This window comes from Carcharodon carcharias, chromosome 6 (genome assembly GCF_017639515.1).
Source record: "Carcharodon carcharias isolate sCarCar2 chromosome 6, sCarCar2.pri, whole genome shotgun sequence".
NCBI classification, from domain to species: domain Eukaryota; kingdom Metazoa; phylum Chordata; class Chondrichthyes; order Lamniformes; family Lamnidae; genus Carcharodon; species Carcharodon carcharias.
In genome coordinates this window covers 9,117,138-9,143,765 of record NC_054472.1, presented here as the reverse complement: position 1 = coordinate 9,143,765, position 26,628 = coordinate 9,117,138, and the positions used below count along the sequence as shown (strand labels likewise).

General features: G+C 40.8%; 1 protein-coding gene across 10 annotated transcripts; it reads left to right on the top strand.

The window, feature by feature from the left end:
- Positions 1-26: 26 nt before the first annotated feature.
- On the top strand, positions 27-26,159 carry LOC121279086 (zinc fingers and homeoboxes protein 1-like). 10 transcript variants are annotated; one of them, XR_005943324.1, is made up of 9 exons: positions 27-165; positions 892-1,058; positions 1,657-1,724; positions 1,826-1,907; positions 5,024-5,232; positions 13,558-16,397; positions 17,611-17,719; positions 20,199-20,278; positions 23,653-26,159. XR_005943324.1 is itself a non-coding variant. In XM_041189992.1 (7 exons), the coding sequence occupies exon 6, from the start codon at positions 13,684-13,686 to the stop codon at positions 16,393-16,395; it is 2,712 nt and encodes a 903-aa protein (XP_041045926.1). In that variant the 5' UTR covers positions 27-165; positions 892-1,058; positions 1,657-1,724; positions 1,826-1,907; positions 5,024-5,232; positions 13,558-13,683; the 3' UTR covers positions 16,396-16,397; positions 23,653-26,159. The 10 variants fall into 10 exon arrangements, 8 of the variants coding, with proteins under 8 accessions (XP_041045926.1, XP_041045927.1, XP_041045930.1 ...); XR_005943322.1 differs by lacking the exon at positions 20,199-20,278; XM_041189992.1 differs by lacking the exons at positions 17,611-17,719; positions 20,199-20,278.
- Positions 26,160-26,628: the final 469 nt, after the last annotated feature.

The window sequence follows — 26,628 nt, the reverse complement described above, 5'->3', positions numbered from 1 at the left end:
TTACGGCCGAACCAAGAGTCGCGCCCCAATGACGTCAGGTCGCCTGCGTCGACGTCCTTCCCGATCTATATATAAATTAATGTGTCGATTAATTAAAGAGCGGTATTGATAAATCGGGACGGTCGGCGGCAGGACAATGCAGTTCGGATGGTTTCGAGGAGTCGGGTATGTCATCTGAGCGATCGGGCGATAGAGAAAGAGGAGGGGAGGATGGATCGGGAGCGCGACGACGTTAGGTTGAAGAGGAAGGGGCTGGTGCCGGCGGAGGCTGAAGGGAGGAGGCGGTGCTGGGTTCTCTTCATCAACGGTGAATGTTGGCGGCGACCGCCGCCCCTCCCTCGCCCGCGGTCCGGCTCTGGCCGTTGGAAGGGAGCGGAGCTCGAGCTCGTCGACCATTGGTGGGGTCAGCGCGGGGACAGCAACCGTCACCCCTCCCCCAACCCCTTTCCTCTCATCGCTTTGGGGTGGGGGGGGGGGGTTGGTGGTGGTGTGGGGGAGGGGAGAGCGAGCTCCCCAAATGCGCACGCGCAGATAATAAAGACAATGACCGGGATGGGGGTGTGGTGGGGGGGAGAGAGAGAGAAGCGCGGACTATAACCCCTCCCCCACCCACCACCCTGTGACCGGCGGCCCCGCCCCCTTCCCTCACCCCAGCGCGGGCGCCGCTGGAAGCCCCTCCCCCTGCCTCTACTCGCCCTTCCCCGGTGCCAGCGGACCAGGTGGGTGAAGCCCCTTTGACCGCTCCATTTGCCTACACTGATGGGAAAACACCCCTCCCTGTTATCAGCTTCCAGCCTGGTAACAATGGGGGGGGGGGGGGGCAGTGTTTTCCTTCCCGTTTAGAAAAAAACGTTGAGTGCTGCAATGTGATCTGCTTCATTTTCCTCCTAGGAGAGCTGTACTGCTTTAAATGGCTCTCTGAAAGAGCTGGAACAAACGAGACTGGCCGAATGGTCTCCTTTTCGATAGCCTTCTGAGTACTGAGGATGAGATCGATAGATTTCTAGATGTTAATGACACCAAGGGACATCGAAATAGCGTGGGAAAATGGTGTTGAGGTAGACATTCAGTAATGGTCTAGTTGAATGTGGAGCAGGCTGGAGGGGCTGAATGGACCACTGCTCCTATGTTTCTATGTTCTTTTTCTTTTTATATGTGCAGCTAGTCAGGACAGTGCTGCAAAAAAGGTCAAGTCTTGAAATAGAATATAACCCTCCATAAATCTCTCTCCATTTAAAGATGTTCCTTAAATCTTATGTCCTTCGACCGAACATTTGGTCATCTTCTCTAATATCTCCTGTGTCTCACTATTATATTTTTGTCTGATAATGCTTCTCTGCAGCGTCTTAAGATGTTTGACCAAGAAAAAGACACTATATTAATGCATGTTGTGCCAAACATAAACCTATTGAACTTCCTCGAAGCTAATTCCTAATGTCCTTGAATACGCTCTTGTGAAAAGCTTTGGGACATTTTGCTTTGTTAAAGAAGCTATATAAATGCAAACTCTTCTGTGCCAAGAAGCATTGCTCTTTTGCTCCCAGCTTCTGGTTCTGTTATTGGGCTAAAGTGATTCGGTGAAACTGTTTTTTGTTTAACAGTGTGATTTGCTTGGGGCTGGTTGAAGGTGTTTTAGTTTTGTTTGTTTATTTGCAGGTTCCAACACAATCTGTAATTTTGATGTAAAGTAATCCAAGAACTGCCCAAACCTGCGAAGTTGTGTTGTGAGTGTAATGACTTTTAGTGAGGTTAGAATAATAATTACGAGATGCAGCATATCTAACCTTTCGAATAAAATTGCTGCACATTTTTCCTTTTCTTTCAGATTTCCAATATTTGCAGGCTTTGCTTCCTATTCGAGCTAATTGATGGAGCTGAAAATTCAAATCAGTGGCACTTTTGCTCATGTAAGCTTGTGTGAGCGTTCAAAAATATTTAAATGACTAAATATTGTTCTATCATTTATGTTCCCAATTTGGTGATTTTTCAAGCTTGCAGATTCCAAGGGTTTTTTTAATTACCTTTTTTAAAACAAAAACAAAATCTTTTTATGCAGCAGGGAGATGGGAATTCCAGATTGTTGTAATAAAGTGTAGATGGACAGTAACAATGCCAGGGACCAGGAGACATCTGGTGAAGGGATGTTACTATGTTCCTATGTACTTAAAAGTTTTTTAGTCCCAATCTAACCATGATGAGCAAAAGGCACATTACACCCGAATAATTTCTAAGATTCTGTGGTAAAGTGCCCAAACAAGTTTTTGTCTATTTCCTCAGTTAGTCTTTCTTCCTCATCCTTGCTCTATCTTTATGCACTCTATTATATTTTAAATTTTCATTTCACACACTTTTTGTTCCCTGCTTCTGAAGTGTACTTACTTCTCCCTTATCCAACAGTTCAGTATAAATTTACTCTTCTTTTGCCGTTGTGTGCTTTTTTTCCCTCTGTTTGCAAGATTAATTCCTCTTCCTGAATGTTGGGAATTAAATTTCACTGAGGCAGAGGGGTGTTGGGTGCTGTGCTATTAAGAGAGTCAGTGCATTGGCAGGAGCCAGGGCAAAGCAAGTAATGTGGTTTGGAATTAGGCAAGCAGAAAATTTATCTGCTGGGACTGGGTAAGGAGAGACAACGTCAGCATTATTCAGAACTCAGTAAAGGACTGAAAGCAGCAGTGAAACCCACGACTAGCAAGCATGGCCTTGAAAAGAGAGTGCGAGCAGCACTATCCTTGACTTGGGAAAAAGCAGGTACTCAGGAGGAGCTTTTATCTAACAATTATTTTTTTTTAAAGTGCCTTGCAATTTTATCCTTTCTTTTCAAAGCTGGATGAAAAAAAAAATTGGCAAACCAATGAAACTGCCAGGACAACCAAAGTAATTCAGTCAGATCACTGAATAAGAAATGGCTTCTTTTGAGAGCTACCAAAAACCCTGCAATGGTTCAGAGACTTTAAAACATTATCATGTGACTCATACTTTTCTAAAAAAAATAATTTTCTCTAGTCTTTGGTGTAAGTTGCAAGCTCGGTATGTTTCATTGAACCCTCATTGCTCTACCCCTGTTGATTTTATTTTTGAACAGGGGTGTGGTGAGAGCTGACTTGAATCATTGGTATTGTAGTTGTTTTGCTGGATGTGCATTTCACTTAATGCTGACAATGGTCTTGCAGTACAAAGAAATTCCAGCTTTAAAAGACAGCCAAAAGTTCCTCTCTCACCCATTTTCCCTTGAACAAAATGTTGACTTCCCCCATGTAAATGTAAAGTCTGACAGGAGTTGTATCTCCGTGGCTGTGCATTGTGATCGTGTCACTTTGAATATAGCCGTGGTCTAATGGCTAGATTAACTGTACGTTTTTGTTAATACAAATATACCTCCGGGAAGCAGACATGAAATGTGACAGTGCCCTCAAAGATTACTAAGAGCAATTGATTAAGATCTGGTTGAAGTGGTTTCTCTTTGTACTGTAGTAGCTGGTTTGAGCCACCGCTTCAGGGCAGTGCTGATTGCTTGTGTATGCTAAACTGAAGTCAGACATGTTGGTAAGTGTCACAGAATGCCTTTCTGTGGATTTTGGGGTTTTTTTCATAAAGGTGCCAATTATTAATCTTGATGTAAAGTGCAAGAATATTTTCTTCAATTGAAATGATAACCCCGATTCTAACCCTGGGTGGCAATCAGGAGCTGGGGGTTGAGGCAGGCTGCATTCCAGGGCCTCATTGCGTAGGCCCCATCGGTTTCCCACTCAAGGTGATGGGAAGCAGCAGCTGGAGGGCAGATGGGCCGGAAAGAGCAGAATCTCAAGTGGCAGGATTCCACCATCTGGGACAGATGTACCAGTCGGGAAACTAGATGAAAGGAAGGTCGGGAGAGCCTTGCGATTGGATAAAGCCTGGGGCCTAAACTGTCAAAAAGATCCTGCAACTATTTGGATCCCTTCTGGCCCTGACGACTCTTCCTGCCAGGATGGCTTATTGACAGGAAGGCCACAAAGCCATGCAGGTCTCTGGTTAAAAAAGCAGTCAGGCCCTGACTATGACGCCTGAACTCAAGCTGCATATCTTCCTGCTCAGAAGGAGCAGGTTAAAATGCAAACTTGCGTAAAGACAACAGAAATTTGGTGATTTTAACTGCCTGCCCAGGTAAAAATCATCATATGAGGGGTTTATGCATGCATAGCACCTAAACAATGATGCTTATGATATATTTAGATCTACCCTTCATATGCTGAGGGCAAATGAAAGGGCCCTATTGAACTTCTGAAATTGTAGTTTTGACATGACCATCAATCCTGTCATTTATTTTCAGTCCTTGGAAGTGTGTGTCCTCTTTTTGGCAAATAACCAAAGTTGCAGGATTGAATTTGAGAGCTCACTCTGCAGAATTTCAGGCTGTTACACTGTGGATGCACTGTGTACTAGTCTGTGAGAGTAACCCCCACAAGCTTGGTGTCATGGTTTTGACCAAAAAAAAAGCACTGCACTATACTTTCCAAACTAAATTAACTGTGTTTCACTCTAGGTCAAAAATTGAAAAAGTAGTGTTTTTTCAGTTTTGCTATGTTCCTAAGGTGTAGAAAATAGTTTATGGGGGAACAGTGGAATACAGAATATATTCCACTGCTGCTGAAGAATTTAACAACTCATGAGTAATCTGTGTTTCTGAATTTTAGAGGTCTGATGACTCACTGGTATGTAATGTCCTTGAGTAAAAATTAGTTGTTCTGAATTCCACCAAGTTTCCGCATTTACATAAATCACAATAGTGGAACTAAAAATAACTCAAATTTTTAATTATATACTCATGAGGAAGGTATTTCCGTATTTCTCAGTAACTTGAGGTGAGCTGCTTCTGGTCTCATTCAGAAGATCATTGCCACCATTTTGAAAGTCTCCTAAGTTAATGCATTGAATTCACAAGTTAGTTTTAGTTCCAAATGAGGATATTATACAATTGAGAAAGGAGCTGGATGTCATCATATCTCTGTGACATCAATAAACTTGTCTTTTTATTCATTAACAGGATGTGGGTGTCACTGGCCAGTTCAGTGTTTATCGCCCATCCCTAATTGTCGCTGAATAGGTGCTGGTGAGCCACATTCTTGACAACTGAGTGGCTTGTGAGGCCATTTCAGAGGGCTTTTAAAAGTCGACCACATTGCTGGGAGTTACATGTAGGTTGGACCGGAAAGGACAACAGATTTCTTTCCCCAAAGGACATTAGTGAACCAGGTGGGTTTTTACGTCAGTCTGGTGTTTTGTGATCACCATTACTGATATTAGTGATTTATTCCAGATTTAGTTACTTAATTAACTGAATTTAAATTCGCACCAGAGCCGTGATGATATTTGACCTCCTGCCTGTAGAACGTTAGTCCAGCCCTCTAGATTACAAGAGCAGTAACATAACCACTCTGCTACTTATTTGATAAACTGTGAGGAGTTGAATGCTGTGGAACTAAAGCAGTGAAGGGTTTAAAACAACAAAAAAAAATCAATATTTGAAGAATATTTTAAGCACACTTTTCATTTTATGTAGTTATGGAATCTCCCCTGCAACGTAAACATGTAAAATCCTCTTTTAATTTTAGTTGTAAAGGCACTGGACTCATCTGGCTTTTTGCTTTCCCACCATTCAATGGAAGGCTACGTGTCAATCTTAAAGCCACAGTGCAGTGCAATAAGCCAACCGCATACAGCAAACAGTAGTTAGAGGGAACACCGCCTGTCCCCACGTGACATACTTCACGGGTAAATTCCAGTATGGCAGGCAGCCATATATATCAGGAAAGTCCCAGCTTCACTTTGGTTCTGTAACAAAAGTGAAATACTGTGGGTGCTGGAAATCTGAAATAAAACCAGAAAGTGGAAATTTTCAGCAGGTCTGGCAGCATCTGTGGAGAGAGAAACAGAGTTAACATTTCAGGTCTATGACTCTTCATCAGAACTGGGAAAAGTGAGAAATGTAATAAACTATGTCCATTCTATTTCCTACGCTTCTGCTCTCACCCCTTGCCCTCCCCTCCAGTACCATAAGTGTCCCCTCTGTCCTACCCCACCAGCCTGCATATTCAACCCATCATCCTCTGCTATTTCTGCCACCTCCAGTGTGATGCCACCACCAAACACACCTTCCCCTCTCCTCTCATCATTTCTAAAGGGACTGTTCCCTCTGTGATGCTGTGGTCCACTCCTCAGTCACCTCTTTTACCTTCTCCCTTCATACGCAAGGCCCCAAACACTCCTTCCAGATGAAATAACAATTTACTTGTACTTCCTTCAATTCATTTACACTATTTGCTGCTCATGATATGATGATCTCCCACACTGGGGAGATGAAACCCAGGCTGGGTGACTGCTTTGCAAAACATCTCCATTCAGTCTGCAGGCGTGACCCTATGCTTCCTGTCGCTTGTCGTTATAGTTCTCCCATGTTAATAGGATCCATGCCGGTTGGTGAAGTCGAAACTACGACACCAAGCCTTTCCTTGCTCAGAGTTTATTTTCTTTTTTCAGTGTCAATACTCCTCACAAACAACCAGCTACACCCTCTATTTATGTGTTCAAATACCCATCACCTGTTTCCTGTAACAATGTAACTGACAATGTAATCCCTGTAACAATCTAATTGATAAGACGTTGACACTCCACCGTGCCTCCACTCTGACCTTTCTGTCCTCGGCCTGCTGCAGTATTCCAAAGAAGCTCAATGCAAGCTTGAGGAGCAGCACCTAATTTTTTTGACTCTGCACCCTACAGCCTTCTAGACTCAACATTGCGTTCAACAATTTTAGATTGGAATCTCAACCCCCATTTTATTTTGTTTTTCTTTGCTGGTTTGGTGTTTTCCCTCGTTTCTCACTTATTTCCTTGACTCTGCTTTTGGACGGCAGCTATTCAGGACCCTGTCATTCACGCTTCCTCCAGACACATCTTTTGTTTCTTTACTTGGCCCATTACCGCTCCCTTTGGCCTCACCAACCATGAAACCTTTTGCCATATATTTTCTTCTGCTCCTCACCCTATCGCAGACCTTGGCCGGGATTTTCTGGTTCTGCCGGTGTCAGGAATCAACGCGGTTGGGACCAGAAAATTTGGAGAGCAGCCAAAAGTCCATAAACTTTGGGCAGGAATTTCCATTCTGCCAGTGTCGGGGCAGGAAAATCCCGCCCCTTATCTTTTGTTATCCTTCCCACCAACCCTCTCCGCCTTTTCACTTGCTCAAAACCTATTACAATTCTAACTTTTCTCAGTTCTGGTGAAAGGTCACAGGTGTGAAATGTTAAATCTGTTTGTCTCTCCACAGGGGCTACCAAATCTGCTGAGTATTTTAGCATTTTCTGTCAGATTGGTTTTGTGCTTTTTTGGTGCTGCGGCCTGAACTTGTACATCACTCTGTGGCCCCTGCTGGAAATTTGTGCAAGTGTGGATGTCACACAGCACAATCACCTTGTTTTACTTGTCCTATCATTGCATGATATATTTTGGAAAATGTAATTACTGAATTATCGGTCAAATTCAAATTGAATTGTGTTGGGGCCCAGGTTTCCTTTAACTTGGATTAACAAGACAGAAAATTTTACTTCTGGCTCTAGTTATCATATTCAACTGGGGGTGAAATAGGTTGAAGACCTGTTATACCAGAATTCTACACATACTCATTTGACTAGGTTTACGTCTGGATAAATTTATTTCAGACTGACCAATAGTCTATCCGACATGCTTTTATACCCCTTGAAACTTTTTTGAACCAGTCATTTTTGATAAAGATCACATGATCTGCCTGTTAATTTATCACAGCAGTTGACAGGAATATGTGTTAGGACCCTGACTAAACTCTCAGAGGGAGATCTTAGCTCATTTTCCTTCACAAATGCATCATTTACTAACCTTACCACAGAACTCTATCTTTTTTGAGCATTAAAGTATCTCCCCTTTTCTGAAAACATTGTGAAAGTAGGAAGTCATCTTGCATGTACTCTTGAGGGAGCTCTTGAAACTTAGCTCAGTGTTGACACTGATTCAGAAGGTCATGGATTTAAGTCCTGCTCCAGCGACAAGACCACATAATCGGAGCTAACACTTCAGTGCATTGGTCCGTCACTAATGTATCTTTGGTGGTGCTGTCTTATGGATGAGGTGTAAAACCAAGACCCACTCTGTCCCCTTGGAATGTAAAAGATCCCATGGCACTATCCAAAGAAAAGCTGTAAATTCTTTAGAGAGAGTGCAGAAAAGATTTCCGAGAACGGATTTTGGGATGGAGGGCTGTGATAGTTTGAAGAGTTTGGGTTATTCTCATTAAAGAAGAGAAGCTTGAGAGGAGATATGATTGAGGTGCTCAAAATCATGAGGGGTTTAGACAGAGTAGATAGGGAGAATCTGTTCCTACTGATGGAAAGATGAAGAATCAGAGGGGCCAGATTTAAAGCCATTGGCTAAAGAACCTGAGGCGACATGAGGAAAAGCATTTTTACACAGCAAGTTGTTAGGATGCAGAATGCACTGCCTGAGAAGATGATGGAGGCAGATTCAACTGTGGCTTTCGAAAGGGAAGTGGATAAGCAACTGAAGGGAAAAATTTGTAGGGCTATGGGGGAGCGTGACTGGCTAAATTGCTCTTTCAGAGAGCTGGCTCAGGCTCAGTGGGCCAAATGATTTCCTTCTGCGTGGTAATTATTCTGTGATTGTATTTTCTGAGGCCACCAATTACTTCTCAGCCAACATCATAAAAGCAGAATATCTGATCAGTTATTTCATTGCTAACTGAGGGACCTTGCTGTTTAAAATGTTGAAAAGGATTTGATAAGGTAGATATGGAAAGCCTATTTCCTGTGATGGAGGAATCAAGTACAAGGGAACATAATCTTACAGTTGGTGCTAGGTCATTCAGGAGACGAAACAGGAAACACATTTTTTCCCATACACTGTTGTACTAACAATCTGGTATTCAACTCTTTATGGGGCATCCTGAAATGTGATGTCCTTTTTCTCAGTTATCACGGCAACCATAATTATAATTTGCATAAAAATGCAGATTTCTTCTGTGACACTCTTGCTTGCACTTGTCTGTCTCAATAACATCCTTTGATACACTTTTAATAACTACTGTTTTCCATTTGTGTCACATATTGTTAATTTACTGTAATATTCATGCCATGCATTTTTGTATTGATCAGATCGTGTAGTTTCTTCTGGACCTGATGATAGGTCTTCTGAGTTCTTGATGCAGCATTGACTGTCATTATGGCATGGTTATGGCTTGTTTTTGTAAATTATGCTCTGTCTGTCTCCCGCTAAAAATGTTTGCATTCCTTTCCATTTTTCCATTCCAGCAGTTACCAGTGTATCCAGGCTAGGTCTGAGAACCAAGCTCTGTTGTGCCAGTCTCCCAAGATTTGCATGCTCCCCAGCTGCTTAACAAACTTTACCATATTTATACTGGTTTAGTAACCCAATTACTGCTTGAGAACTGGAAATCAGTATTGTACATGTCGTATCCTTATTTTGTCATTCTCTGTGATTGCACATCTGAAACTGCCTATTCTTGCCCTTTAGTTAGGTTGTGAATTATGATTCAACAACAAACATTTCTCCTGTTTTTGTTTCAACCAAACAAGGGAAGATGTAGCTTAGAGATATGCAGCTAAGGCTGGAAAAACCCTTAAGCTTATTTTAAGGAAAGCTTTAAAACTCTGAGCATTTTGTATTTTAGCCAGAGAAATAAAATAATTTATTTTTTCATGGGGTATGCTGCCTAGGCCAGCATTTATTACCCATCCCTAATTGCCTTTGAGAAGGTGGTAGTGAGCTGCCTTCTTGAACTGCTGCAGCCGATGTGGTATAGGATGTGCTGTTGGAAAGGGAGTTGCAGGATTTTGACCCAGTGACAGTGGAGGAACGGCGATATAGTTCCAAGTCAGGATGATATGTGGCTTGGAGTTGAGTGGTGTTCCCATATGTCTGCTGCCATTGCAATTTAGGGTGTTAGAGGTCACGGGCTTGGATGGTGCTGTCGAAGATTGATTGATTGATTAATTAATTAACTAACTGTGATCCAGGATATGAGAAAAAAAGTTAGCTTTGGGAATTAAGTTGTTAGCAAAATAAAGTACTTTTTATTGTTGCTCAAGTGGCAAGTTCCATTTTTTTGCTGATTCATGAGATGAAGGGATTATGTCATGAGGAAAGGTTGGGCCTATATCCATTGGAGTTTAGAAGAATCAGAGATGATCTTATTGAAACATAAAAGATCCTGAGGGGACCTGACAGGGTGGATGCTGAGAGGATGTTTCCCTTTATAGGAGAGACTAGAATTAGGGGGCACTGTGTAAAAATAAGGGATCACCTGTTTAAGACCGAGACAAGGAGAAATATTTTCTCTCAGGGTCGTTAGTTTGTGGAATACTTTTCCCCAGAGAGCAACGGAGGCAGAGTGATTGAATATTTTTACGTCTGAGTTAGATAGATTCTTGATTGACAAGGGAATCAAAGGGAGTGGGGTTAGACAGGAAAGTAGAGTTGAGGCCACAATCAGATCAGCCACGATCTTATCAAATGGTGGAGCAGGCTCGAGGGGCTGAATGGCCTCCACCTAATTTGTACATATGTATATTTTCAAGATGACTTGAGGAAGTATGACTAAGTCTGGACTCATTTGCTGATAAATTATCAAAATGCATCCAGATATATATCTCATCTGCTCTCATCGAAGAACTATAAGAACTGTTAAGACAAGTACATACTAATAGTCTGTAATATTCTAAGTAATCTGTTACTTGCATTCAAAATCCCAAAAAAAGCTTGACAGAATTGCTCTGTCTTCTACGCTGCATGTGGAGCCTTATATTGGTGGCGCCAAATTCAAAAATGTTAAATATAGAAAAATAAAACTTCCCTGATATGTCCCCTCATGTGACATATCCATCATTTTTAATTAAACTTTTAAATTTTATAAACCTACATGAAACCTCATCCCGCCTGTGGAGGAGGTTTCATGCTTTTTCTGAAGCCTGCTAGGGTTCCTGGCCTGCCCGCCAACCTTAAGGTTGGATGGGCAGGTCCTTCAACGAGTTCAATTACTTTTAAATGGTCTCAATAGGCCGTTGACAGGTCGTCAGGTGTACAGCTGATTTGGCTGCGCCCCCGCCGACCTGAATATTGAAATGGCGCGGTGTGATGTCGGGAGTTCCGCCCAACGTCATCCTGCGTCATTTTACGCGTTGGCGAGTGGGCCCCGCCCCCTGCTCATCGACCTCAATATCCTGCCCACCAGCAAGCTTCTAATCATGTGCCATAATGGTCACTCTTAATGTGATGGTTTGGACATTGAGTCAAGGCATGTTATTCAACCATAAGTGGTGAACTCAAATGCTGACCTTGGCCAACACGCACATTTGAAAAAGAAAAATGCGGGAGACCAATGTGAAGATACTGCCATGATTAAAATGGGGGAAGGAAAATATAAATTAAATCAAAAAGTAGCGATTGGGTGACACCAACCTTAAAATCTTATTTAAAAAAAATTGGGGGAAACAGAAGATTTGAGAGGTAAGGAAATCTATAATATTTGTGTTTCAAGGACAGCAGGTTAGAAAAAGGTGGATGAGGAGCTAAGCAACTCAACGTGTATGTGCAGGAGGAAATGTAAGGTTGGATAGAGACTAAAATAGGGTCTGATGAATTTGATTTCTGAGAGGTGGCAAAGGTCGTACTCTGGCAAATCAAGATCTACCACCTATTTAGAAGATTCTATCTCTCTTTCCAAAATGGGAAGGTTGGCTCTCTGCCTAACTTGCAGTGGCCAGATAATGGACTCCAAATGCTTTTCCCTAAAGAAAATCACAGGGATTGGGAAGCTCTGACAGCCAGCAACATGAGTCTTCAAACCACGTCCCAGAGACTCTTAAGGATTCTGAGAGGGTCAGTGATAAATGAATCCCAGGCCAGATGCTGAAGGATGAAACTAGACACACATCCTTTTCTTGATAAGTTATTTTATTTATGGGCATCTGCCTCCTACCTATTAACTCTGTGTCCCAGCAGCCTTTCTTTATCTTTTTTTATTTTACTCATCTCATCCTTTCAGGCATAAACCTTGCAGGAGCGCCCAGTTTTCTTGGACAGCAGCACAGCCTGGATGTTGGGCAGGATCCCACCCTGGGCTATGCTGCTGACCCCTCCCAGCAGCTTGTTGAGCTCCATGTTGTTGTAGATGGCAAGCTTCAGGTGGCGGGGCATGAGACAGATGGTCTTGTTGTCCCTGGCCACATTGCTGGCCACCTGAAGGATCTCGGCAGTGAGGTACTCCTAGACAGCAGCCAGGTAGATGGGGGCTCCGGCCCCAACACGCTTGGCATAATGACCCCTGCGCAGCAGCCAGTGGATGTGGCCAACAGGGAAATGGAGGAGCGAGTCTTGGCCTTGGTGCACCCTTCTCTTCCAGTTTTACTGTGACCGGACATCATCTCGTTGCCACTGCTGAAAATCTTCACCAATCAGTGTATTAAGTACTTAATTAAACAATGCCCTTCACCTGTGTATATTAACATAATAATTAATGTACCATTAACAGTCAGCATGGTCATCAAATATCTGCATTCATGCTTTTACTGGTACATATCTTCTTCACTGATATTCCTGTAATTTTCTGGGTAGTTGACAGTGTCTATTGGAAGTTGGAATGGGGATATCTGCAAACAATCCTACTCACAGGAATTCACCTACTGAAAACCCTAATTCTAAGGGAAGCACATCTCCTACTGCCAGGATTACTGAGAAGAGCCACTTTGCATTCTGATGTGTTTCCAAGAAGGTTCCTTTGGCACCCAACATCTTTCTGGGTTGCATATATGCCATTCCTAGAGAGGTGCCAGTGTTCAGATCAAAAACAAAAATACCTGGAAAAACTCAGCAGATCTGGCAGCATCTGCGGAGGGGAGCACAGTTAACGTTTCAAGTCCGAATGACCCTTCAACAGTACAGAGTTCTGTGTTCCTCGCCGCAGATGCTGCTGGACCTGCTGAGTTTTTCCAGGTGTTTTTGTTTTTGATTTCCAGCATCTGCAGTTTTTTGCTTTTATGCTAGTGTTCAGATCTTGTTTTGTCTCAGTTTTCATTGAATGCAGGCAGGAGAAAATCTTAGCTAATTTATTAACACCTTTCTCAGCTCATGGGCTCAAGTTTCTCCATTCTTCGCTCAAAATGCAAACCTGAATACAAGAGATCAGTCTTGTGGTTCTTCTTTGAGCTGCCTCAAGCACTTGAATGTCACCTGTGTGGCCTCAGTGACCAGCTACTTTTGTAGATGTGCTGCAAGTGACCCCTAAGGAGATTCATGGAATAGCTCCTGCCTTTAAAGTTTCTTTCACTTTCTGTCGGCAAATATGTGACCTTTGGTGTCATTGGAATACTGTTGATATCGGGGAAATTCCCAGCCCTAATTCCATTATTGCGTTGATACTCCAACGTAGTGTATCAAAATGATAGCCTCAGATTTTAATGCAGTTAAATAGTTTCTATTTGTAACCCTGGAGTAACATTTTATTGTTATCTACAGGTGAATGCGAAGTGATATTGCTGCTACCTGTGGGGAGGCACAACAGGAAGATATCAAGGTGAAGGTAGATCAACTTTCAGTGACATTGGTAGTTTCCGGAAAAAAATCAGTTTTTCGCCACTGACCATGGCTAGCAAAAGGAAATCTAAAATTCCTTGCATGGTTCCTGCCAGTGAGACTCTGGACCAGGACCCAGAATTGGACATGATTACAGATGATCTTCCTCCAGATATTTCTGATGAGAGCTTGACAGCAGATAGTGCAGTAATTGATGATGAGAATATTCCAGAAAAGGAAGTGCAAGATACCCAAATCAAGAGACTAGAAGGAGGCTATGAATGTAAATATTGCACTTTTGAAACACAGGACTTGAACGAATTTACTTTGCATGTTGACTCAAAGCACCCAAATGTTATTCTTAACCCATCCTACTTCTGTGTGGAATGTAATTTTACGACCAAAAGGTATGATACTCTTAATGACCACAATGCCAGATACCATTCAGGTGAAATAAATTTTAAGCTTAAAATGGTAAAACACAATAATCAAACTGTCTTTGAACAGACTGTTGAAGAATCCAATAGTAATGGTGTTTCTACAAATGAGGAACAGGCAGAAAGCACTGATAGTACTCCAATGGGAATTTCAATAAGCAAAACTTCAATTATGAAGATGATTAAAAGTAAAACTGAGACCAAAAGAATCTCTGTCTCACCTAGTTTGGTAGATGAATTTACTGCTGATCAAGAAAACAATGATGAGACACTGGGGGCCAACTCAGTCTCAGGATCTACCAATACCAGTGGAATTTGCATTAACCAAGAAACAAATGGAGTGATACTTGATTCAGTAAATGTAAGTCAAGTGATACCCTCCCCAACTCCTAATTTAGTTCCTAAAGTTATGATTCCTGTGAACAGCATTCCAACTTACAACACTAATATGGATGTAAATACTCACCTACTGAACTCGTTCAACAGATTTCCTTATCCCACACAGTCAGAAGTTGTAACATTAAAGACTCAGACAAAATATGCAGAAGAACAGATTAAAATCTGGTTCACGGCTCAGCGTCTCAAGCACGGCATCAGTTGGACCCCAGAGGAGGTGGAAGATGCCAAGAAGAAACTTTTCAATGGAACTGTGCACTCTATACCACAAACAATTACAGTCATACCGGCACAGATTTCAACATCTGCTAATGGGCTGCAGCAGATCCTTCAGCCTTGTCAGATAGTTGGCCAGCCAGGTATTGTCTTGGCGCAGGTCGCCAGTACAAATGCAGTTGCTGGGAATTCTCCAATTACTGTCACCGTTGCAGGAGTTGCAAATCAAACACCACAGTGGCAAAAGCGCAGAGCACAGGAAGGTGACGCAGGTCCCGAAGCAAAACGGACAAACAATGCGCAGCTTCCACAACTTGCTGCACAAGGAAGCTCTCTCGTTCCCGCTTCAGCCACAGATCCATATGGTGTGCGCCTCAAGAAGACAAAAGAACAACTGACAGAACTAAAAGCCAGCTTCAATAGAAATGCGTTCCCCAGTGACGCGGAGATTGCTAGAATTATACAAGTGACAGGCCTCTCGAGGGGTGACATTAAGAAGTGGTTCAGTGACACAAGATACAACCACAGGAATTCAAGGTGTAATCAAAATGTCAATGTTCCTGAGGTCAGCAGCACTATTGTTTTAGATTCTGGTGATGAAACCACATCCGAATCCCTTGTAATAACTCAACAGCGCAAACACGGATGGAATGCTTTCCCTGATTTTACTCCACAGAAGTTCAAAGAGAAATCTACAGAGCAGCTTCACCTCCTGGAAGAAAGTTTCCTTTCAAATCCATTTCCTAATGATGATGAGATTAACAAGCTAAGGACTGATACAAAACTCACCAGGAGGGAGATTGATGTCTGGTTCTGTGAAAGAAGGAAAGCTAAATGCTCTGACGATAAAAATGAGGAGAGTGGGAAAGCAATTGGAGGCGAGGTTGACGTTAAATACAAAGACTCTGATGGAGTATCTGCCAAATCAAATTATGGGCAAATTCATACCACATCTTTGGCAAGTGGGTTAGCAATACCAAGAGTAATGGCTGCTGCAGCTAGTAGGCTATATAAGAAAACTCCAGAGCAACTACATCTCCTTAAAAGTGCATTTGTCCGTACACAGTGGCCGTCCCCAGAGGAATACGACCGATTAGCAGCAGATAGTGGACTGGCCAGAACTGACATAGTAAGTTGGTTCGGAGATACCAGATATGCTTGGAAAAATGGTAACTTGAAATGGTACTATTACTATCAAAGCGGTAATGTGGAATGCCAAAATGGACAAACCCAAGTTTCCTCCAAAAAGAGTAAAGGCAGAGGTAGATCAAGAGGTAGACCACGAGGAAGAGGAAGGCCCAGAGGCACTGGAAGGTCAAATAACTGGAGTGGAACATCAACTAGCAAATCAGGCCATGCTTCTTCAGGGAAAAATATTCTTGAACAATACTACTTGAAGCACAAATACTTAAACGAAGAGGACCTTGACGATCTTGTTGCAAGATCGTGTATGAGTTACGAGAGCATCAGGGAATGGTTTGTACAAAGGCAAACAGAAGGTGGTGCTTCTGAGAGCAATAATTCAGATGGACAGTACCCCGGTGATGATGAGAAGAATGAACCACTTGATGAGGATGAAGATTGGCCTGGGGAAGAGAATGCGAGCCAGGAGGATGAAGATGATGCCTCTGATGCAAGTGGCAGCAGTGATGTATGGAAACCTCCTTCACAAAAAAGCAATGAAGTTACGGAACCAGATGGTGAATTTTCTGCAGAGAATTCCAATGTATAAATGTGAGTTATAGAAGTAACCTTTTGTATTCGGTTGTAATATATCTAATTTGGAAATTATGCTCCAATGTATTGCTGAAAAGTAGTGCAGTAGAATGCCATTTATCTAAACGTTTTTGGTGCTACCAATTTGAATAAGTGAATAATGACATTGCTTTATTAATTCCAATGTTGTATTCCATCAAAATATTAATTCAGCACAGGTATACGTATCTGACAATGAGATTTTCTTTTACATAGTCAATATGGTATTTGAATAAGTCACTTGATGGCATTCCATGGTACATACTAGTTGCATTTGGGTTTTGTTGACAGAGGTATTTATTGGGATGTCTGCATAATATTTGTGTTAGTTTAAGGTAGTACTACAAATCTATTTTCTAATAACTCATGAATGCCTGGTGCAAAATTAAGAATGCACATGTAAGTTGCAATCTAAAGTTCTCCCTATGCCACTTTAATGGCATGTGTAAATCCAGGCTACATCACCGCACCACTTGAATCCTGATTTGCAAAATTACTTGCATTACACCATTTAGATATTGTACCACATGGGGTAGGCTTGACGGAGAATTTGTGTCAGCAATGGTTAGACTGAGCCTTTTAGAATTCGTTCCACTTGGGGAAACTTAACTGCTTTCAGGATTGCTTTTATTTTATCTGTTTGAACACCCAGATCCCAGAAATGATTGGACACTTTCTATTCCTTGAGCAATGGAGAGTTTATGCAATTAGTTATGCAATGGTATATTTCTGTTGATTTTATACTGATAGGAGTATGTATCAAGATTTTTATCAATGTGTACTAAAGCAGTACTAGGACAAAAGGGGGAATTTGTATCTATTCTAATCGTAAGTAAATAAATATATTTCAATATTTTTTTAAAAACTTTAAATTGTGCTTACTGTTCAGCTCAACATACACTGGACACTCTGGATGAAATCCATGTCTTTTGTATTTAGTTGAATGGATGGGGAAATTCTTTCAATGCAGATACATTTTATTTTTTTAAAAATTTGAACAGAAATTCTTAATTGAGAACTATTTGTACTGTAGTTATTAATTAAGACTGGAGGAATTTGTTACCAGGTCTCAAATGATTTGGTTGTTAGCTGGGTACTTATTTAAGTATAAATTTGTCTGGCAGCTATGTCTAATATTTTATGATCCATTTTTGATTTCCCTTGTTCCTGTTTGAACCTCAATGCATACCAGGGTATATTCCAGGAGTGTGATTCCTAATTCACCATTATTTCTGAGACCATTGGGATACGGCTGGAGACTCTCGAGGAACCCCAATGTATAAATTATGTTGGGGAGGCAGGTACATGTTTAGTCTCAGTAGAGTTAGGGAAATATCAGGTCTTTATATCTAAACAGTGGGTGTGAAAAAAGTGTAAAAATAATCCAAATTGCTGTATTTGCCTTTGCTGCTGCTTAAGTGTTCTTTAATAAGTCAGCCTTGTGCTTTACAGCCAGAGATACTGTAAGTATGGGTGTTTCCTCTACCACTTCCTGAAGTTGAGATCATAACAGGGCCTGTGACATATCCAGAAAGCTGGATACCTTAACAAAGATTTTTGCTCAATCCTTGAGTCCACTACATTACCAGATATTGGATAGGTCCTGGAGAATGATGACTTGCCTACAGAAGTGGTCTTTGGCGCCAAGCACAAAGGAAATATCTTCGTGAAATCCAAAAACGTAACAAGTACACTTCAAGTCCACCCATTTACTACCTGTTTGGACACTTGTAAATCTTATAAGTAGTTTATTCACATGTTTATGTTGAATGTATTTTTGCTATTGTAGAGGATATGTATGTTTATCACTAATAATGAAAACTTCCCTAGCTTATATTCCTTGTAAAGAAATAAGAAATTTACCTTCAGCATTCAAGACATTAGTCCTATTTCATTACTAGCCAGAGCATTAGAACTAAACTTTTTTAAAGATTGGCAAACTTTTCTGTCCATCTCTTTATATGATATAGCACAGAAGGAGGCCATTCAGCCTATCATGCCTTCTCCTCTTATTAGAGCTCTACCTCTCAATATACTGCAAATCACTGACCCCTCCATTCTCTTCCACTGCCTTTTTTCAGTAGTTTGCTAATGAGGAATTGTAAATGTCATGGTTCCACTCTCTAGCAGTTGTTTTTCCTGTTGCTTCTGGAGTGCCCCAGCATCCATCTTTGGCTGCCTCTTTCTAGTTTGCTTGCTACCTCGAAGAGACTTTGGGAGAGAAATTGGTTTTCGTCTGTTTGCTGGGAAGAAAATGGGGGCGGGGGTGTGGCGAGCCAATTTCAGCCACAAAGCTCCGCGACCAATCTGTGCCTGCATTTTGGTCTGTCGTCTATCTCCTCAATGCACTAAGAATTACGCTGATAACCAATTTAAGATTGTCAGTCGGGCTCAGTGTGGTGCATTTGAGTGTACTGGAAGCTACATATATTAATACACGGGGCCCCGTTCTTTGCAGACAGAAAGAACATGTACACACATTGTGCCTGTTTCAGCTAAACAAAATAAGCAACAGCCATTTGCAGGCTCATTCCTCAGGGCAATACCTTGACCAATCAGTGTCAAACTGCCTGGTTTAAATTTCAAACAATGCTTGGCATTTAACTGTCAGTCACCATCAGTGATGCATTCTCCATGGCAACGCCACTTGCCAACCAATCAGCACTCTCTTCACATACAGCATAAATTATTGTTTTCCCCTTTATTCTTGCGAGTGAGCGACAAGACGGAAAGCTTTGACACCTCTTTTTTTCAGCAACACTCAAGTTCTGTGCCACTAAACAACTATTTTTAACTATTGTGTTCAAAACAGTCAGAAGAAGGTTTTCTTGCACCTTGCACTTCACAAGTGGGTTTATTTTAGAATCTTTAGTCCTTAGCTAATTTCAGTAGAGGGGATCCAAAAATTGTGTGGCTGATATCCTGCAATTTGTAGCTTTTATAAATCTAATATTTAATTATTCATCTTCAGTGAGAAACAACCATAAACTATTAGTTACTGGTTTGATTTGCAATATTAAATCTATGACGTGAGAAAAGCCGTGTAACAAATGTCCTTTTGCAAATTGCATATTATTGCAAATATTTACACCATTTTGATTCCCCCCACCCACCTACTTGTCTTTGGACTCATGATATTCCAGTGGCTTCACCACTTCTCAGCATTACCATCCCGTTTCTTCCACCACCTCTGCCCTGCATGGGTTAAGAAAAGAGCAGATCACAAATACAGCTTTTACAGGTACAGTTGCGATAGACTCTGTAGTTGTTATTGCTTTTTTTTTTAGCCTAATTTCAAACTTTAACCATTGCAATAGCTAGATATAGTTGATCTCCCCCTTACTGGTGTGGATTACAGAAGGGTACAGTCAGCCTGAATTTCACTTCTAGTTACTGTCCAGTAAATACTTAAGTAAATATTTGTGTCTGGATTTAGAGGAGAACAGGATGAGAACTCATATTTAACTGCCTCAAATGTTGCAAAGAAATGGCTAATGCAAGTTGTGAACTTTGGAAAAGGCTGATTTGGGGTAAATGGATCCTTTTAAAATGGAGAGGCTGGGCTTGCTGAAAATGCTGCAGCATGTTGGAACAAACCAAATGTAATCATTCAGATGACTGATATGAGTGAAGGTTGGTGATCTTTGTATTAGATTGCTGATATGCTGTATTTGTACAAATACATTTTATTTCATTTTCCTTAATGAATATGTGTAATTAAGTAGTCAGAAGATCTAACTTAGTCTGTTAAATACTGAGATTTTTTTTTTCTTTTGGTAGGAAATTTTTTTGATATAACCCAGTGTGCAAACAACTTCTGTTTTCAGCTCTGAATACAACTTTTAGACACATTGGAACAGGTGAGATGCAGGGAGGCCAGTCAGCCCCTCAAGCCTGTTCTGCCACCCAAATACATCATAGCTGATTCGTGGCCTAGCTCCATATACCTGCATTTTCCCCATATTCCTTGTTACCTTTGCTACAGAAATCTATCAATCTCAGATTTAAAATTAACAATTGATCGTGCATCAATTGCCACTTGCAGAAGAGAGTTCCAAACTCTTGCCACTCTTTGTGTGTAGAAGTGTTTCCTAATTTCACTCCTGAAAGGTCAGGCTCTCATTTTTGCTACGGTTCCCTAGTCCTGGACTCCCCAACCAGCAGAAATAGTTTCTCTGCATTAAACTCTCGATGAGTCAAAATCCAGGGAAACTGCCTTGAAATTCAGGTTGAGCAGAGCTTTGTGATGGCGGTGAAGGCCCAATCTGCCATGTGTGTGTCTCTGTGTAACCTGATATGTCTACAGACATGGCCAATTTGAAATGCTACATATTGAGCCTTGCTGTGATGCATTAAACACGCCTAATGTGGTTGTGTGTGTGATAAGAGTAAAAAGAATCTTTATTCCATTTGTTCAGTGGCTGTGTTTATCGTGCCTTTTTTTTGCATGAAATTTAGCCAGGCATCACAGCTTATAAGCTGAGTGCATTTCTGGCACTGCAATTGGGGGCGCAATTCACATAGTATCACATGTGGGCCTTGAGAAAGGCCCAGGAGGGGATTTGACCTTGAAAAGGGCAAGGATGTAGCACCAGAAGAAGCCCATGATCTTCTTCTGCTTAGAATGCTGTTTTCAGACGTGCGGGATACAGTTCGCCATGTCGTCAGTGCAGTCAAAACACATTTTCAGTGTTATTGTGCTGCAGTACCAAGTCCTAGAGCATCTTTGTGGCATCAGCCTGGGAAACAGGCGGGCGAGCAGTTGGGCATTCAACAGGGTCATGGGCTGGAGGTCAGCATGCTCTCTGCACAGGCTGCCTTGAACCACATTAGCAGAGCTTCTTCAAGGTTAAAATAAGTAGCTACTCTTATCCTCTTCCTTGCTGTAGAGAATGCCTATTCTAAGATGTTCTCGTGGCCTATGGAAAGGTGGTCAAACTTGATCGTGGAATCTCCCACTCTTCCGCTTCATGCCATGGTTTTCCTCTTGTTCTATCAGCTTCACCTTCTCTCCGATCGACAATGCTTTTAACTTCCTCACAGGTTTCATCACACACTCTCACGTCCTGCTTCACAGCAAAATCTCGATGTGAAATGATGGCTTGTTCAGGATTTCATATTTGAGCGCGCTTGGGTCTAACCACTCTGCCTGGATCAGCTTGGTCAGATGACCCCGGTGGAAGGGGCTGGCTTGCTTGCACTTTGGAAAAACCTCTTTTGCAAAGGATTTTGGCATTTATTTTTCTTGCCAGTGCCAAACAGATGTTCGGCTAAACCAGATCAACCACTGTGGAATGCCAGCTATTTGCAGGAATTGTTCTGTGGCTTTTGTTATTCTGTTGGTGGGAACGGTTGCTAACTTCAACACGTGAAATCTCGTGTCATCCAAGTTTGACTCATTGACATTTCACTGTATCTAATCTATCTGTTCCCCTTAATAACGTTATCAAATCATCCCAACCTTTTTAAATTCCAGGGAAGAGAACTCTAGAATGTGTAACCTCTCCTTGTAATTTAATTCCTAGAGTCCAGGTATAATTCTAGTAAATATATGCTGCACTTTCTCCAAGGCCAATGTAATCCTTCCTAAGGTGTGGTGCCCATAATTACAGTACTTCAGGTGTGGCTAGAGAGAGAGTGTCACTCTGGGAGTGTAAATACATGCCTGCAGCTTAATGTAGACACCAGTGCAGAGTGCAGTTCACACGTAGTATAGATATGTTTTAGTTATGTGCTTATGCTGGAATGGGAACAGATCTCATATATTGAACTCTCTGTTGAATGACAGGTATTCATCAGACTTAAAATGTCACCCAATAATGGTAACTAGGGTTTTCCAGAAATTGCTGCTTTCTCTTCTAGTCAGTCAGATTGCATAAATTCTGATTCTTGGACGCAAGCTATAAAGATGAAAATTATTGGTGAAAATACCTATCATGGTCATTGATCCCTTGAAGTTCATAGTTTTGGATGTATTGATGACAAAAGTCATCAGCTACTCCTATGAAACAATATTTTTTTATTTTTTTTTTTACTGGTGAGACTCTGCCTGATTGTGATGCTGTCAACTTTCTACATTTTCCACCTCCGATCCGGTATCTTTCTCGATTTGACATTCCCATCAGACCAGTGTTAACTGCAATAAAATAAAAGCGAAATGCTGCAGAACTTGGAGATCTACAATAAGAACAGAACGTGCTAGAAAAGCATCTGTGGATAGAGAAACAGAGTTAACGTTTCGAGTCCAAAATGACTCCTTTGGAACAGTATTCATGCATTGTCCTTCCTTCTCATTTATCAGCGATCATAGAATCATAGAAAAGTTATGGCACATAGGCTATTCAGCTCATCGTGTTTGTGTCATCTGAAAAAGAGAAAATAAAATAACTAGCTGCCCATTCTAATCCAACCTTCCAGCGTCTGGCCCGTAGCCTTGCAGATTACAGCACTTAGGTGCAGATCCAAGTACCTTTTAAATAAGTTGAGGGTTTCTCCCTCCACCACCAAACCAGGCAGTGAATTCCAAACACCCACCACCCTTTGGATGAAGAAGTTTTTCCTACTAATCCTTCTACCAATTGCCTTAAACCTGTGCCCCTGGTAACTGACCTCTCCTCTAGGGGAAACACTCTATCTAGGCCCTTCATAATCTTGTACACCTCAATCAGGTCACCCCCTCAGCTTCCTCCGTTCCAAGGAAAGCAACCCCATCAAAAAATCGTAAGGACTGCCTCAGACTCCAGCAAGCTGTGCGATTTAAATATATTATCAGTAGTGGAACCTGGTTTAAATGTACTGTGGAAGCAATTTAACCCTGTTTCCTGATGATGTTCCTTGTGGTTATTAGTGGGCGAAAAGGGAAATGACACTGTTATACCCTAGCAACAACATAGATGAGCAACATAGACGTAACCAGCAGCAGAGACAATCGGGGTGGGGGATGCTGGATGAAATAGGAAGAACAGTGGACATGGGAGGAGAATTTTTGGCAGCAAGGCAGAACAACCTGTCCAACTGAAACTCATTATTTTTAATAACAGTAAATTTGAACATTTAATTTAGAAAAGGTAAGCAGTTATCAGAAAAAAATAATTGATCTATAATCCTGTAACAGAGTTAGAGGGAATTGCTGTAGTCCACTTCTACTAACCATTCCTGTTATTTATTAACATATGTACAAAATTCACTTTCTGAAAAAACAATCCTAACAAACATCTGCGTTTTTTCCTCCTAGGAACTGCGAATATGTGAAAGTCATCATTGGGCACTTGAGCCAAAAGAATTAAAACAGAGAATCCTCAACTGTGGTTATCCTCTCTGAGCTGCAAGATTATTTCCGTAAAGAAATATCCATGCGCCACATATTTATTTCCCAATAAATCAAAGTTTTTTTTTAAATTTCCATAGTGCCAAAGTTTTAATACAGGAATAGAAAGGATTTTTGTACATAAATGACTGTTTTGAAACAGATTTGTACAGTTTGGGATTTTGCTACATTTTTAGTGAGATGTGTCTTTGAGCACATGTTTAGATTTTTCAACCACTTGTATTTTTTTCATGTAGGCTATTACATTACCCACATAGATTTGGCTCAAGTGTCATTTTGTAATCTGTCTTCCTGGGATACAGGCAGTTACAATAAGCTTTGAGCAACCATATGACATTTCAGCATTAGTTTAAAGCAAACATCTATCAGTAAAGAAATGCTAACAGATATATTTGTGACTTAATTATGCATGGTACTTTTTGTATTTGCTTTGGAAAATTTATCTGTTCAATTTTATGCTTTAAGCTTTAGTAGTTACTCGAAATTACACACATTTATAGATGTAGATCAAGTCAGCAATTTGTTTCTCCCCTGATATTTTCTTCAGAAGCCATATGCCCAGTTGCTAATATTTTTCAGTATCTTCTGCAAAAGTGATTTTGTATACTGAAATTAGGAAATTGCTGCTTCTACATATACAGTTCTACATTTATATAATATATATATAGTATTTAAATATTGTAAGCATTGAGTAAGGGGGTTGCAAGCTGTGGTTTGAATAAATCTGTGTCCAGTTCTAATTTTTCACGCTATTTATTGTACTTTATGGTGTGAGTACAGTGAGGAGAAGCATCCAAGTTGATTGGTCATGCCTTTTTTTATATAGCTAGCAATTCACCACTATAGTCATTTGTGTTTAGTTTGTCTTGCTTATGTAGCAAATTACTATTTGTGCTCCATCCATTTCAAGAATGTTTAGATTATTTTCCGAAAGTAGAAATAATATCTATAAACCACTAGTGGTAAGCTAAACCAGTTAACACATGTACCTAGTTTTAGACAGATGCTCTCTATTTCTGTAGAAAATATGGATCTCTTTACAAATTTGAATCATGATTACAGTACTGGCTGGTCCCGGTGAATGTGCATTTTTATAATGCAAAAAAGTTGTTTGCACATTTATTGTACAAGTACTGTATACTAAATTCTTCAAAGTTTGATCATTATTAGTTAGGACTTCGGTTGTTCAACCACTAATGACACACAAGTCATCATAAAGTAGTTTGCCCTGCACTAGTAACTCTCAAAAGCAGTTTAGCTTCATATTTTTCTTCACTATTTTAATATTCGTCAAGAATCCTGGCAAAACATTACTTCTCTAAAATTCATCATGATATAACCATTGGTTTTCATCACCTTTTTCAGGTTTAAGATATGTAAACAGTATTTTAGTTTAATTTAGCAAAGACTTGTTGTAGCACATAACACTAGTACAGATTGTGTGCAGCAGTTTTCCCAAACATTTTGTGGGAAACGCTGAACTCGATGCTCCTTCTGGCTCACCAGCGTGGCAGTTTTTAGTTTGAGCGGATATAGTTGCCTAACTCGTAAAGGTTTAGTATCCTATATTTTTAACAGTGGTAACAATTGTCACTGTGATTATGAACAGTGAAATGTTAACACGACCAAGCGTTCTTAGTCTGAGGCTATAACAGTATATTCCCTTCTTAGCCTCTGCCTCACAAGGCCGACACACAAAATAGAATTAAACGATTTTAAATGTCAGGACTTTGTTTTTAGTGAACATTTTAGAAGCCTTAGTACATCACACATTCATTTTTTTTTTTCAAGAAGCTTAAGTATTTAATCCAAACTTTTTGATATGTAATCTGGTGATGTAGGTGCATTTAGCTTTGCTACTGGTCACAGCCCACGTACAGCTTTTCCACCAATGAGCATTGACTGGCCCTCTCTGCTGATTCACCTTCTTGCCAATGTCCCATAGATCACTTAATTTAAAGCTTGAAAGTAAGTTTTAAATAAAAATTCCGCTACGATCTCAATTAACCATTTTTGTTTCAGGTTTGCACTGCTATTTTGTTTGTCCAGTTACCTGCTTTGTAAGGTCCTGTGAACAACCCCGTGTCAAAGATGATTAAAATTCTGTTCCAAATCTTTACTAAAAAATATCTGTGAATATCCAACATAATCAGCCAGCATTCCTGCCCTTGGTGGCTTTCTAGGAAACCTAAATGTGCTGTTGAAGGGGGTCAGTGGAGATTTTATATAGGTTTGTTTTTTTTTGTCTGTTATTCCTGCAGATAATGTTTTTAAATTGACATCTGTTTAGCTGTCTACTGCAGTTCTGTCTTGATGTTTTGTTTTGATGTAGATTTGACAAATCCTTTTCCATTGACTATAATGATTGTAATAGGCGAACATAACACATTTCAAAATAAACCTTCATTCTGTGATTTGTAGTGTTCTTGGTTTCAATTTTAATTTTACTTCATGTTCTATTGCAACAAACATTAAAGACTGAAAAGCAATGTTAAGTTAGCACTCTCTCTCCATTGTCCAGGCATTGCTAAACATGTCTTATGCCGTGATATCATTTAAAGAGCCATGCAAGAAGGTATGCCCCAAGGACGACCTCAGTCAACATGGGGATCAAAACCACTCTGTTGGTGTTTGTTCTGCTCTATGTTCTAGCCAACTGCACTCACTGACCCAAGTTATTAACACCTTTTTTAAGCCAATTTCTTTCCATGTGCGGATGAATCTTCCACTGTTTGTTCCCTAATGCAGAGTAAATGGGAAATGTTTGAAATTAACATATACCTCATGCATAGCGGGTTAAGTATGCCTGTTACCCCTCTTGACACATAAAATTATAACACAGTTGCTAAAGAAGACGTGTGGTTGAACAGAGGGATGGGACTG